Here is a 15,092-nt window from a genome sequence, read left to right as displayed (position 1 = left end):
TGGTGTGTAGTTGTGTCTTGCATTCTATTTCTATTAGACAGTACTGTATATAGGTATATACATGCAAACATTTGATTTGTGAACATCTTTTTTTTTTTTTTCTTTTGATACAGAGTCTTGCTCTGTCGCCCAGGCTGGAGTGCAGTGGCGCAATCTCAGCTCAATGCAACCTCTGCCTCCTGGGTTCAAGCGATTCTCCTGCCTCAGCCTCTAGAGTAGCTGGGATTACAGGCACCCACCATCATGACTGGCTAATTTTCGTATTTTTGTAGAGACAGGGTTTCACCATGTTGGCCAGGCTGGTCCTGACCTCAGGTGATCTGCCCGCCTCTGCCTCCCAAAGTATTGGGATTACAGGCGTGAGCCACCACGCCCAGCGATTTGTGGACATCTTAAAATCACAAATGCAATAATATTGTCCTTTTTTTAAACTTACTTTTTTCACTCAATATACGTCTTACAGATTTTTCCCTATCAGTATATTTAAATGAGCCTCATTCTTTTTAACTGTGGCACAGTAATCCTTAGTATTAAAGTGTTCTAGGTTTATTTCAAGTTTTTGATATTGATGAACATTTAAGTTTTTACTTTTTCTTAGGAACATTGCTTCAGGAATGTCCTTGAACATGACTCTTTGTGCATATATGGAAGCATTTCTCTAGGATAGATACCTAGGGGGCCAGAAGATAATTGAAGTTTTTGATTATCTGGATATAGTCCTGTTCAAAGATTGTATTACCTAAGAAAAGATGCTTATTTTTTATGGTTTCATCATTTTTATAAATCATGTGCTGATTTTCTTTTCTTTTTTTTTTTTTTTTTTTTTGAGACAAGGTCTCACTCTCTTGCCCAGGCCACAGTGCAGTGGCATGATCTTGGCTCACCTCAACCTCTGCCTCCTGGGTACAAGCAATCTTCTGCCACATCAGCCTCCTGAGTAGCTGGGATTACAGGCATGTGCCACCACACCCAGATAATTTTTAAAATTTTTTGTAGAGATGGGGTTTCTCCATGTTGCCCAGGCTGTTCTCAAACCACTGGGCTCAACTAATCTGCCTGCCTCAGCCTCTCAAAGTTCTGGGATTACAGGCATAAACCACCATGCCCGGCCATGTGCTGACTTTTGTTTTTCTTTTTTTTTATTTTTCTTTTTGTGTTGATTTTTTATTGTGGTAAAATATACAGAATATATAAATTGCCATTTTAACAATTTTTAAGGGTACAGTTCAGTGGCATTAAGTGTATTCACATTGTTGTGCAACTGTCACCATTATCCATTTCCAGAAGTTTTTTCATCTTCCCAAACTGAAACTATCCCCATTAAACAATAACTCCTCATCTGCCTCTCCCCATAGCACCTGGCAATCATCAATTTTCTGTCTCTATGAATTTGACTAATCTATATACCTTATACAAGTGGGATTATATAATATTTGCTCTTTTTTGACTGGCTTATTTCACTTAGCATAATGTCCTCAAGGTTCATCCATGTTTGAGCATGTATCAGAATATCCTTCCTTTTAAAGCTTCCTTTTAAAATCTTCCATTGTATGTGTATACCATATTTTGTTTATCCATTCATCTGTTGATGGACAGGTGGGTTGTTTCTACCTTTTGGCTATTGTGAATAATGCTGCTATGAACATGGGTGTACAAATACTTGTTCAAGTTCCTGCTTTCAGTCTTTTTGGGTATGTACCCAGCAGTGGAATTGCTGGATAATATGGTAATTCTATTTTTAATTTTTTGAAGAATTGCCCTACTATTTTCCATAGCAGCTGCACCATTTAACATTTCTACCAGCAATGCACAAGTGTTCCAATTTCTCCACATCATCCCCAACTTGTTATTTTCTGGGTTTTTTTTAATAATAACTATTATAATGAGTATGAAGTGGTATATCTTTGTGGCTTTAATTTGCATCTCTGATGATAGTGATATTGAGCATCTTTTCATGTGCTTATTGGCTAATTGCATATCTTATTTAGAGAAATGTCTCTTCAAGTCTTTTGCCCATCTTAAACTCAGGATTTTGTTTGTTTTTTTGTTTGTTTGTATTTTAAGAGACGGGGTCTCACTATGTTGCCCAGGCCGGTCTCAAACTCCTGGGCTCAGGCGATCCTCCTGCCTCAGCCTCCTGAATAGCTGCGATTACAAGTGTGAACCACCATACCCACTAAAATCAGTGTTGTTTTGTTGTTGTTGAGTTGTAGGAATGCTTTATATATTTTGGAGATTAATCCGTTATCAGATATATGATTTGCAAATATTTTCTCTCATTCCATGGGTTGCCTCCTTGATAATAGCATTCTTTGATGCACAAAAGTTTAAATTTTGAAGTCCAATTTACCTATTTTTTCTTTTGCCTTTGTTTTTTGTGTCATATCTAAGAAATCCTTGTTAACGCCAATGTTACAAAGATTTTCCTTATATTTTCTTCTAAGAGTTTTATAGTTTTGGCTCTTAAGTTTAGGTCTTTGATCCTTTCTGAGTTAACTTTTGTGTATGATCTAAGATAAAGGTCCAACTTAATTCTTTTGCATATGGATATTCCGTTTTCTTAACAGCATTTGTTGAAAAGACTATCTTTCCTCATTGAATGTTCTTGGCACATTTGTTGAAAATCATTTGACCATATACATGAAGGTTTATTTCTGGGCTCTTTACTCTACTCCATTGGTCTATATGCCTGTCTTTATGCCAGTACCACACTGTTCTGATTACTGTAGGTTTGTAGTAAGCTTTGAAATCAGGACATGTGAGACCTCCAACTTTGTTTTTCTTATTCAAGATTGTTTTGGCCATTTGGAGATCCTTGAGATCCCACATAAATTTTAGAATGGGTTTTTCTATCTCTGCAAAAAATTTTATTGGGATTTTGACAAAGATTGTGTTGAGCCTGTAGATTGCTTTGGGTAGTATTGACATCTTAACCATATTGTCTTTCAATCTATGAATGCAGATGTCTTTCCATGGTCTCATCATTTTATACATTTTTTTTTTTACTTTTTAAAAATTATTATTATACTTTAAGTTCTAGGGTACATGTGCACAACATGCAGGTTTGTTACATATGTATACATGTGCCATGTTTGTGTGCTGCACCCATTAACTCGTCATTTACATTAGGTATATCTCCTAATGCTATCCCCATTTTATACATTTTATATGTTACTTAAGAGGGTCTTCCCAATGCTAAAGTTATACATAATGTTTTCTATATTTTGTTTTACTAGATTTGTAGTTTGGGTTTATACATTTGTTTCCTTAAGTTAGCTGGGATATTTCCCCCAGTATGATAACTTTTTCCCATTTTATTGGTACCACCTGAATAGTCTGCCCTTTCCCTGCTAATTGAAATGCCACCTTTTTCATAAACTAAAGCATAGGCTTGTGTTTAGATTTTCTCTTCTATTTCACTGATCCATATATCTACTCTTGTGATATAATTTTTAATTACCTTGATTTTATAGTAGCTTTTAATATCTGGAAGGGTAACTGTTTCCCCTCATTATTCTTCTTTTTCTTTATTCCCTTTATATTTATTATTATTCTTTTTCTTTATTCTTCATTATTCTTCTTTTTCTTTATTCTCTTTATTATTATTATTCCCCTCATTATTCTTCTTTTTCATTATTCTTTCTTTTTAAGGTTTTCCCACGTATTTTCTCTTTCACATGACTATTAGAATCAGCCTAACAAGTTCCAACAGACATATTATTGGAATTTTTATTGAGATTACTTTTATTTGATGAATTAATCTTGGGAAACAACATTTTTATAATAATATGCCTTCGTGTTTTGAGGAAACATTATTTCTAGTATCTATATTCCTATTATCACCATAATCCCTAATAAAATTTCTATTTACTTGTATAATATTCAAGATTGTCATGTAGAATAGCTCTGTCCAATAGAACTTCCTGTGATAATAAAAATGTTCTGTATCTGTGATGTCAAATAGGTAGCCACTCACCACATGTGGCTATTGAGCACCAAAAATGTGGCTAATGCAACTGAGGAAGTAAATTTTAAGTTTTATTTCATTTTGATTAATTTAAATATAAATGGCCACATGTAGCTAATAGCTATCATATTAGACAGTACGGCTTTTGAATGTATGAATAACTGTGTAACTGAACACTTTTGTAAGTAGTAGAGGTAGTGTAGCAAAGAATTATTGATACCTACTGTGTGAAAGACATTGTGTAAAGCATTGCAGAGAGGCAAAAGGCCATAAAATTAATACACATGAATTCCTAAATAAAAATCCAATCCCAGGTATAGGGCAATTTGTTTACAAATATTTATGTTGTCAGAAACATTCAGTTACAAAAATGTAGTGTGGATATTCATTAGAAAGAAAGTTCATGTCAGATTAAAAGAGCAAGAGAGGGTTTGTGGATGAAGTACTGTTAGACATTGGCCTTGAAGGAATTATTCAAAATTTAAAAGAAAGAAAGTAATGGAAGATTTCTGTTTTCTTAAATCTAGAGGAAATAGAGAAGAGGGAAAAGAATGTGGTATGTTTGGAGGATTAGTTCCCTTGGTTGCTGTAATAAATTACAAGTTTGGTGGTTTAAAACAACAAAAATGTATTCTCTCACAATTCTAGAGGCCAGAAGTCCAAAAGCAGTATCAGTGGCCTGAAATCAAGATGTCAGTAGAGCCATACTCCCTCTGGGGCTCTAAGAGAAGTTCTATTCTTTGCCTCATCCAGCTTCTAGTAGCTGCTGGTATTCCTGGTCACAATAGTCTCTGACCCTATTGTCACATTTTCTTCTCTTCTGCCTGTGTTCACATCTCCCACTGCCTCTGTCTTACAAGGATACATATGACTACATTTAGGGTCCACCTGGATAATTAAGAAGAACTCTCCATTTCAAGATCCTTTATTACATCTGTAGAGACGTCCCCCTTTTATATTTTTGCCATGTAAGGTCACATTCACAGGCTCCAGAATTTAGGACATGGACATCTTTTGGGGCCTGTTTTTCAGTGTACCACAAGTATCCAATTTGCCTGGAGCTGGGGATTCCTGTGGCAGTAGGAATTATGATAACTGTCAGTCACTGAATGACTTGCACATGTGAGAGGTTATACCAAGTTCTCTATCTGTGCTATTCCATTTACTCATTACAAGAACACTGTGTAGGCATTAGGAAACAAGGGATGAATCTAAGGTGACTGTTTTCCACCTTTGATGACTGGGAAATGATGATTTATAGAAACTGTAGAGTCATGAGGAAAAATTGGTTACAAAGGAAAAACAATAAATTTGACTTTGGTTTTGTTTAGTTTGAAGTCCCAATAGGCTGTGCCCAAGGAAAGATCAACCCCAAATAGAAGCTTAAGGATGCTACAAAGAATTCTTATAGACCATTCTATAATTTCTTACCTTGTTTTCCCCTTTGGGTTGAAGAAACAAATTTTAAGGAGCACTAAACTTGAAATCAGGAGACCTGGGTTCAAAACTTGCACTTACTAAATGTGTGAACTGGATAAGTCATTTCACTTCTCTGAGCTTCAGTTTCTACATCTGTACAAGAAGAATAAACACTCCCCCTCCCATCACACACAGTTATTGTGAGGAATAAATGACATAACATATAGAATTTTTTAGTATATAGTATGTTGTAAGCATTCAAATGTTTCATTTGAAGGTATTATGTCTTAAAGCTATCTGGATCCTAAGTAAAAGTCTACATTATTTTTACAAATCTATGATCAACTGCTTTTCCCATTGTCCAAATGACCATTTTATACTTTTACCACTGAAGTGTTTTAAGTGCCACCCAACACCAATTTACTCCCTTTCTAGGCAGATGACCTAAACTCTACTTCATAGAAATAATTAAGGCCATGAAACATAAATCATTCAACATTTTGCTCTCATATTTAAATGTTTACCTATATCGGTATCCACTTTACCTCATTCCTTTGGACCTCAGAAGAAGTAATATTCTTTCTTTTGTCCAAGTGAATACTTCTTTTGATATATGCCCTTGATGCAATTTCCTTCATCCTTAGCTCCAGATCACATAGTCAATGCCTGGTGGACATCTTCATTTGGATATCTCATTCCAACTCGGAATCTTGAAAACAGAGTCAGTTGTTTCTTCATCCATCCTTCTTACCACGTTCCTACCTCCTACTCCCTCAACTTCTATTTCCCATCTTGGTCACTGGCATTACCAGAAACTTGGGTAATTTTTGTCATGTTTTACTCCTTTCTTTCCTTTACTATACCTGTGCTTATTCCAATTAATGATCAAGTCATGGTAGGGCTCAGGTTCAGGCATTCATTCTGTCTCTGCTGAGCCCTTTATCCTTTTAATGTTCTCCCTCTAACTTTACTGTGGCTTTTGGTCTTGCTCAGATCATTCCTTTTCTGAAGTAGCCTCATTGCTTCTCATCTTACTCCTCTTCAATCCACCCTTCACACTGCTGCCATAGGGATCTTTCTAAAACAGACCTACTCTTGGAACCCTTCAGGGTATTCCATTACAAACTCCCATTACAAAGTCCAAACTTTAAAGAATGACATTGTCTGACCTAGCCCACCACTCCCACACCCTTCCTGTTAGCCCCATTGAACTATACCCAATTCCCCAGAGGTATCCTGCTTTATATCCCTGTACCTGTACTCCTTCTGTCTAAAATATGTTATTTGCAACCCCATTTCCTAATGCTGTTTACCTGGTGAATGTCTGCTCATCTTGCATTACTTAGTTCAAGCTTCATATCCCCTTTGAAGCCTTGCCAGGCCTCCTCAGAAAGAACTGATAAGATCTTTTTGGAACCCCTGCTGTACCCTATACATGACTCTGTCATTTCCTCTGTAACCTGTTTGTTTCCCTGTACCAGGCCTTCTTTGAGGACATGAAGTATCTTGATCAGCTTTGTATCTTTAGTGTTTAACACAATGTCTGGCACAGAGAAGGTGCTCAAAAAACATTTGTCAAATAAATGAATTAATTATAAAACTTTTAAAGTCATATGATACCTTAGAGAAGGGGGTAAGGGAGAACTTACGTAATAACTTTTGGAGATAAATGGAAATATCTGATTATGAGCCTAAGAAGAATACACATTTACCTCCTAAATAGAGATAGTCATGGTCCAGAACTCTGGTCACAAACTACAGAAGATAAGAAATTAATTGAATGGGCAAACCCCTCACAAGTCCCAGTAAAACATGAGACATTTCCCAGTGTGCTCTTGATGTGATTTCCTCCATCCTTAGATCCAGCTCACATAGTCAATGCCTGGTGAACAGCTTCATTTGGGTATCTCACATCCAGTTCAGAATCTTATAAACAGAGTCAATTATTTCTCCATCTATCTTCCCCATCATGCTCCCACTTCCCACTCCATCAACTTCTTCTATTTGTAACCTTGGTCAATGGCGTTACCACAAACTTGGATAATTCTTGTCATGTTTTACTCCTTTCTTTCCTTTACTGTACCAACATATCAAGAAAGCTTACAGCTCCACTGGTGTTGAAGGTAAGTATTCTCTCAAAGCATTTGCTTTCTTACTGCTTATTCATCACAATGTTAGCATAAACTGCATTTATATTAACGGCATTTATTTTATAATTACTGTTGATCTCCCTTTCATTGTGCCAAAAATATAAATGTTAAGTGAATCAAAACATCAGTGATATAACTTACTTTTAGGGACATAGATCCTTTGAACCATAGAAGTCTTTGATCTGGAAACTGCCAAATCCAAAGATTCTAGACATAAACTTAACTACAAATTTATACTGGTGAGGACTGGTTTTCTCAAGAGAAAACATTTTGCCAGATCTGACTTGAAAAATAATTTTGAAGTGAGCAAAATTCACTACACTCACCCCAGGCACAAAACCTCATTATATTTCCTGGCTGCCTGGGGCTGCCCTCTCCCTTGGTTCCCCGTGCAGGTCTACCTCCTCACACAAAACAAGTACTGTGCCCTGAACTGCCCTTCCTGTGTCACAACATATCTGTCCTTTTTCCAAAGCCTGTGAGGTTCTGCTTTTGGTAGGCTGACACTTGGAGACCACTTGATAAATTTACTTACACTAATATCATATTGAGTAAAAATTTCAGGGGAATTTGCATTTTTAACAGGAGTATGTTGAATGCATAATACCTAACCCTGATAGTCAATCTAATAAAGGGACATTTCCCACCATCTCATATATTTTCCATGTCTTTTCACATTTCATTGTCTTTAAACATATTGAACTTTCTGCCTAGAATAACCTCCCCCTGCTCCCACCACCATTTCCAGTCTGGTGAACTGCTGCTCTTCCTTCAATACTCAGCTCAATGTCTCTCTTCTAAGGAGCCTTCTCTAAATTCCCAAGCCTGAGTTGGTCACTCCCTCTTGACTTCTATAAAACTTTGTGTACTTGTCTCAATTTCTTTAATCTTTTATTCGCTCTTCACGTGACTTCAAAGTGACTTCCACCCTCACCAATCCAATGCACTCAGTAAACCCCATGTGGTGAAATCAAGTGGACATATTTGAGTCCTCATCTTCCTTGCCCTCTCAGCAACACCTGCCACTGTTGACTACCATCTTTTAATTTTTCCACTCCCTCTCCTTAAAACCCCCTTCCCCTGGCTTTCTCAACATTACAGTCTACTAATCTTCTTTTATCTCTCTCTTTCTCAGTCTCCTTTGTTGGCTCATCCTCTAACTAATCTCTAGATGTTGGATTTCCTTAGGCTATGTCCTGATCTCTTTCCCTTCCCACACTCTGATCTTTCAATCAGCCAACTCTGCCACATCCATGGCATTAATTATCCTCCTTATGCTTATGACTTTCAAATTTACATCTCCAACCCAGACCTCTTTCCTGAACTTCAGACTTCTACATATAGCTACCAATTCAACGTGTCCACGTGGAGGTTTTGTAGGCACTCCAAACTCAACAGGTTCAAAACTCCCATTCTTCTCAACCTGAGAGAACAGCACCTCCATCCATGCAGTTAACCAAACTAGAAACAGGGAAGTTATTATTGACCCATCTATCTCTCTCTTACCATGATATCCAACTGGCCATCCTTCTGACTCCACCTCCCAAATATATCTCTCAATTTTAACTTTTCTCCATCTCCACTGCCATGCAAGTTACCATCTGTGTACCACTATAACAGACTGTATCTGCTTGATGTCTCCAATACATTTCTACCCTGCAAGCAGAGTGTTCTTTGAAAATTCATTCATCAGAAAGTATTTATTGAGCTTTTACTATGTCAAGGCATTTGCTAGATGTTAGTGATACAAATGTAACCAACACATGCATGTTCCTAATCTCCTAGAACTCCACATAGTTCTATGATTGGGCGACCTAACTTATTTGGGATGGAGAGAGTTTCTCTGAGGAAATATTTTTTTTTATCTGAGATCTGAAGAATAAGTAGGAATCAACTGGCAAAAAGGGAGGGCAGTGGAGGGTAAAGAACATTTTAGGCAGAAGGAACATCATGTGCAAAGGTTTAGAATCAAGAGGAAGCAAGGTATGAGGCTAGGCAAAGCCAGGGCCTGAGGAGTCATAACTCTAACTGGGAAGTACTCAGGGGGTCTAGTAGCCCCTCAAACAGCCTGCCAAAGTAGATAAGTGAGTGGAGGTGTGAGCGTTTTTCTGAGGAGAGAGTGCATAGCTTTCATCAGGGTCTGTGACACTTTCCCTCCCCTGAAAATGTAAAGAACTATGTCTGGGGTATGAAAGGCCATTTTTGGACTTTGTCCTAAAAGCAATGGATGCCATTGGAAAGTAACATGGCCAGATTGTAAAATTCATGGGCAGGAATTTTTATCTCTTTTGTTCTCTGATATGTCCCAAACACCTAGAAGAGTGCTATGCACATAGCTGACACTTAATAAATAACTGCTGAATGAATTGCCGAATGTCAATTTTGGCATTACATTGTATTGCATTATATTGTAATTGTGTACTTAATGTCTCTCCTTTACAAGGCTCAATTCTGGGAAACCATCTATGTCTCATTGATCTTTGTATTACTAGAGACATGTTTTTAGTGCCCAGCTCATCGCCTGGCTTAAAGTCAGTTTCATTTATGTGTTCATTCATTCAGCCAATAATTAAAGAGCTCTACCAGATGCCAGGAACTGAGAATACAAAGATGATGCAAATATTGGGGCTGGGCGCAGTGGCTTATGCCTGTAATCCCAGCACTTTGGGAGGCCAAGGCATGCGAATCACCTGAGGTCAGGAGTTTGAGACTAGCCTGTCCAATATGGTAAAATCCTGTCTCTAATAAAAATACAAAAATAGCTGGGCATGGTGGTGGGTGGCTGTAATCCCAGCTACTTGGGAGGCTGAGGCATGAAAATTGCTTGAACCTGGGAGATGCAGGTTGCAGTGAGCTGAGATTGCACCACTATACTGTAGCCTGAGTGACAGAGTAAGACTCCATTTCAAAAAGGAAAAAAAAAATGGCACTAACCTCAAGGAGTTTACACTCTGGATGGGAAGACTACTAAGTAGGCCTGATAATACTGCATAGTAAATGCTACAAAAGGGGTAAGAAAAGAACACAGCCGTGGGGGTGTCAGGGAAGCCCAGCAGGCAGAAGAAACTATGGACCTGCCCCTGGGCCAAATGAGGAAGAGAGGAGCAAAGCATGGGTGTGGGTATTAAAGGTAAAGTCCAGAGTGGGGCAAGCAGGGCCCATTAGAACTGCAAGTGGTTAAGTGTGGGGGAAGATGGAGCTGCAGAAATAGGCCAAGGCCATAAAGCACCTAGACTTTATTCTGAGGTCCATGGGAAGTTATTAATGGATGATTGATGAAGCAGAAGAGCGATGTGGTCAGATCTGCATATGAGACAACTTGTGCTCCAGAGTGGAGAATGGACTGGAGAAGCAGTCATAGTGGGAGTAGGGACCAGTGATTGGGAGAGATGATGTTTGCCTGCACTAAAGAAGTAATGGGAATAGAGGACAATGGATGGATTTGAGAGCTATTAAGGAGGTAGGATCAAAAGAATTAGTGATTAATTAGATGCTAGCATGAGAATAATGGAGTACTCATGGATGATTCTGTGATTTTTAACTTGGACACCTTGGGTGAGTGAGAACAAAGATTGGGAACAGGCTTAGAGAAGCAGATGATGAATTCCAATTTGGACAGACTGCACTTGAGTTTTCTTTGGAATACCCATGTAGAGACTTTTAGTTGGCAGTTGGATACACACATAGATCTGAAGTTCAGAAGGAAGATCTAGGCTGTAAACAAAAATGTGGGGATCTTTGCTTATGATTGGTAATTGATTCCTAAAAGCGGATGAGATCACTCAGGGAGGGTGTGGAGAATAAGGAGAAAGACAGCCAAAGACAGAACCTTGGGAGAACATTCAGGTAACAAGCATTTTTAAAGGGAGTGAATAAAGGAATAAGTGATTAAAAAGAGTCATTTAGAAGAAGGGATCCCTTCTAGAACTTCCCAAATACTGCTACTAAATCAGCTGGCTATCCTATTTGTGCTTAAGGCAAAGCCTACTTTTTGGCTTCCCAAATGGAGAATATGTTACTAAACCAAAGATGGAAAGTAGGGCAACATCATATCCAGAAAGCATATCTTCAGGGTTTTTTTCAGATACATATGTGGATACTCTACTCCTGAGGCTCTATTGGTAAACAGATCATAGTAGCCTCTTGTTAATCTGCATCAAGAAACACTTAATAATTAAAAGAGAAACACTTATAAGCTGTATGTTTAAAATATAATATGAAATGTATTAGACGTCATTTGATGATCATCTGATGTTCAGATCATCCAGATAATCTTTCTAGCCTGTCTGATTACTGGCCCTTTGCTTGACTTGTTGGTTTTGGCGTCAAGTACACAAACTCAGCCAGTTGGAATACACCTGAAAAATGTTTCTCAAATGTTCCTTTGTGTGGATAAATTTGTTGGTTTATGTAGTTTGTATATATTATTTGTCTATATTAAGAAGTGTCCCCTGGCTGATAACATACTTGTTTTTCAGCCCACTAATTTTCTATAAACCATTGAGAGTTCAATATTACCTTGAAATATTGAAGATATTTTGACTCACTGCAATAAAATTACAGTTCTGCAACTCATAATTAAACTTTGATTTATTTGAACAATGGAAGAAAAAGAGAACAAAACTATTAAACCATCAGGTCAACTGGTCAGTTGAGAATTTGTCCACTCATCTTCTCTTCTTTCATGTGTACCCAGATTTGATAGAGGTGAGGATAGCTTGGTTTGAATGGAAAGCATGGCCAAGCAACATATCTAGCTAACTTTTCCCAAATACTTTTTCCTACAGTCAAACCATAACAAATTCATCTCCTAGATAACAACTTAGTTTTTGTGCTTTGAGTTTTTATGTTGCTATTTCCTTTCCTTTAGAGCAGGCCATTTCAAATTTTTACATGTAAGTAAACGAGTTATTTGACTGGCTGCTCTATATATTTTCTCAGAGTTTGCATAGCTACTGTCTTAGTATAAGCCGAAAGGAATTTGTGGTTTCTGAGATCAGAAATTCAACTGCTTTATAAAACTAAAGGATAAATTAGTGCTTAAGTTAGCCATTTTGATACCCAATCTTTGTTCCTAAATGGCACTTAAATGTTTTATTGGCACTTGCACTGTTTTGTTATAATAACATATCAGTAATAATAACATGCCTCTCCTACAAAGGACAAAAGGGGTAATTTTGGAACCTCTACTATATATTCTCACAAGTGAAAAACATAGGACATGGAAAAACCTTTCCTCCCATCTAGTGGCTGGAAAATATATAAATGTCCTCTATGTGTTTCTTGGAATTCCACGCATTAGGGATTGTTTGGCAAATTATAATATATCTAATTGTTCACCTGGTTAAGCAAAAATAAGTTCTAAAATCTTTACCAAAGCCAAACTCAATGGCAAAATATATATCTATAATGTTTCACTGACCAACTTCCCTTTCATCACTAACATACTCCTCAGGAGAAAGGTTATGTTTCTTCTTAATTCATTATTCTGAACATACGATAGAAAAGACAAGGCAGTATGTCTCTGCTACCTGAAATTGGGACTTAAATTACATTTGCCTCTAAAGCAGTCAGTGCCCCAGATCTCTCCTAAACCTTAATTGCTTCTTGTTGGCCCCACACCTTAACAAGCCTTCTCTCAAGACTTGGATGTGTTGAATTCACTAGAGAGAGCCAAGAAACTGTCTCAGGAACTGGCTGCCTCCAAGGGACCTCAGCTCCTGAAACTTGGAATACCAGACTCTGATACTGGCAGCAGGGCCTCTGTGCAGGGCCAAACCAGCCCACAGGAAAGCAGGTTTGGATCCGTTATGCAGCTTTAGGGATTAATGCTTGGTCTACCTGTCTTATATATGCCTTGTGCAGATGTCAAAATCTCTGCTGAATTGTGCCTCTCTCTGGTAATTCCCACAGATTCAAAGAATGAATTTTATGTGCAGTCAGCAAAGTTCTGAGTACTCCAGGAAGAAGAGGAAGGTCAGTGAACCAGTGAAGGTCTTCATCCCTAACAGAAAATGAAAGCTAAATACTCTTTCTACATTTATTTTAAATTAAGTTTATTTTGTAAAAACATGCATAAACTGTCTTAGCAGGAAAGTGAATTCCTGTTACCAAAACCTTTTTCTAAATTGTTTGCTCAATTTTTTTGTCGGTTAGTAAGTGCTAAATTACTGGCCAGGTAGGACATGAGTCCACTTTGCCACAAGGAAAGAGCGTCAATAGGGCTGCCTCTGGATAGCATTACTTCAAAGCTGGGTTAGAGATGAGGCACCTTTTATGTTATATTTGTAAAAGAACCACAGCAGTTATTTTGGAAAGAAGCTGTTGTTCTCAAAGGAAAGAAGGATTTTTTTTTTTTTTTTTTTTTTTGCATAATTAAACTCTTCAGGTATTTAGGCTACTGTGAAATGTTTTGACTTGTTGTAACCTGTATACTGGAATCCCTTTCTAGCTGTACTAAAAATTCCCACAGAGTTGCATAGGATGCATGTGGAGGTGCCTATCCAGGTGTGATTTATGTGTTAACCTCAGTCACAAGGTTGATCAGCTAATTGTGGGACCAAAATGTGCCCTCCCTCAACTATGGCCCCAGGCCCTGTTCTGTTAGCCAATCCAAAACAGGGAACATGCTGCAATTTGGGAGCCTGGCTCTCTTCTTAAGACCTATATTGAATATTTCCCAACAAGCACTTCAGTTTATCAGTCTGCAACCTGCAAATGATGCTATTAGTTCCCTCCTTATCCTGGAAGAATTTGGATAGACTTAATTGATGATTAGTATGAACTGAACAATAAATGACTTAAAGTGTTATTTCTATTATTTATATAACATGAGATTTAGTAACTTATAAAATGAGGTTTAGTAATTTAATTTAAAAGGATAGGACCAATAAGTTAAATGTTAAGTGTGTGACTTATGGTTAAATAAAATGAAAATACAAGACTTTTTTTTTTTTTTGCTCATCTTTTTTCACACAGAAAGGAAAAGTTTATTTGCTACCATCAGTATTTCTCCAAATGTAAAGTGTAGTGAGAACATCAATAACTGGAGTGCTTGTTAAAATATGGATTACTAGGCCTGCCTCATTTCTACTAAATCAAACTCTCAGGTTCAGGCGCTGTGGAAAACTCTCCAGATTCTAACACACACACACACACACACATACACAATGGAGAACCAGTGACCTCTGACCCAGACTAAGGTAAATCTCTGTAGGAAAATCCCAGGGAGCCTGCCTGTTCAGCACTGCCCCTTGCCATACGCCAGACTCTCAGCCATTCCTGACTAACTAGGGCAGCCTACCAAACTAGGGTCTTAAATTGGACTGTAGCACTGGGGCCTGCCAACGAGGAGGAGCATTTCCCCTTCTTTTAGTGTATTAAGTGGACTCATGAAAACCTGCTCTACCACTAAAAGAAGGAGGGGAAAGGTATTGGATTTATTATATCCTTGATAGAATTGTAGACTGAGTCACTATCATTTCTTTTAAGAGAATCACATAAAGAGATTAGCTGTCTAGTAGAGGAATTAGGTTTATGTCTCTCCAGAGAGAAGG

General features: G+C 37.7%; 1 protein-coding gene across 3 annotated transcripts in view; it reads left to right on the top strand.

The window, feature by feature from the left end:
• The window catches only part of HORMAD2 (HORMA domain containing 2), a 103,514-nt gene extending 89,035 nt beyond the window's left edge, over nt 1–14,479 (top strand). For all 3 annotated transcript variants that reach the window (XM_011979103.1, XM_011979105.1, XM_011979104.1), the window contains one exon: nt 13,450–14,479. In XM_011979103.1, the coding sequence (XP_011834493.1) occupies nt 13,450–13,554 (105 nt within the window). In that variant the 3' untranslated portion in view covers nt 13,555–14,479. The remainder of the gene's footprint in view (nt 1–13,449) is intronic.
• The last annotated feature ends 613 nt before the right edge of the window (nt 14,480–15,092 follow it).

Source organism: Mandrillus leucophaeus, unplaced genomic scaffold, assembly GCF_000951045.1.
Source record: "Mandrillus leucophaeus isolate KB7577 unplaced genomic scaffold, Mleu.le_1.0 Scaffold2, whole genome shotgun sequence".
Lineage (NCBI taxonomy): Eukaryota > Metazoa > Chordata > Mammalia > Primates > Cercopithecidae > Mandrillus > Mandrillus leucophaeus.
Note: the sequence above shows the minus strand (reverse complement) of the source record. Positions and strands in the feature narration are given on the sequence as shown.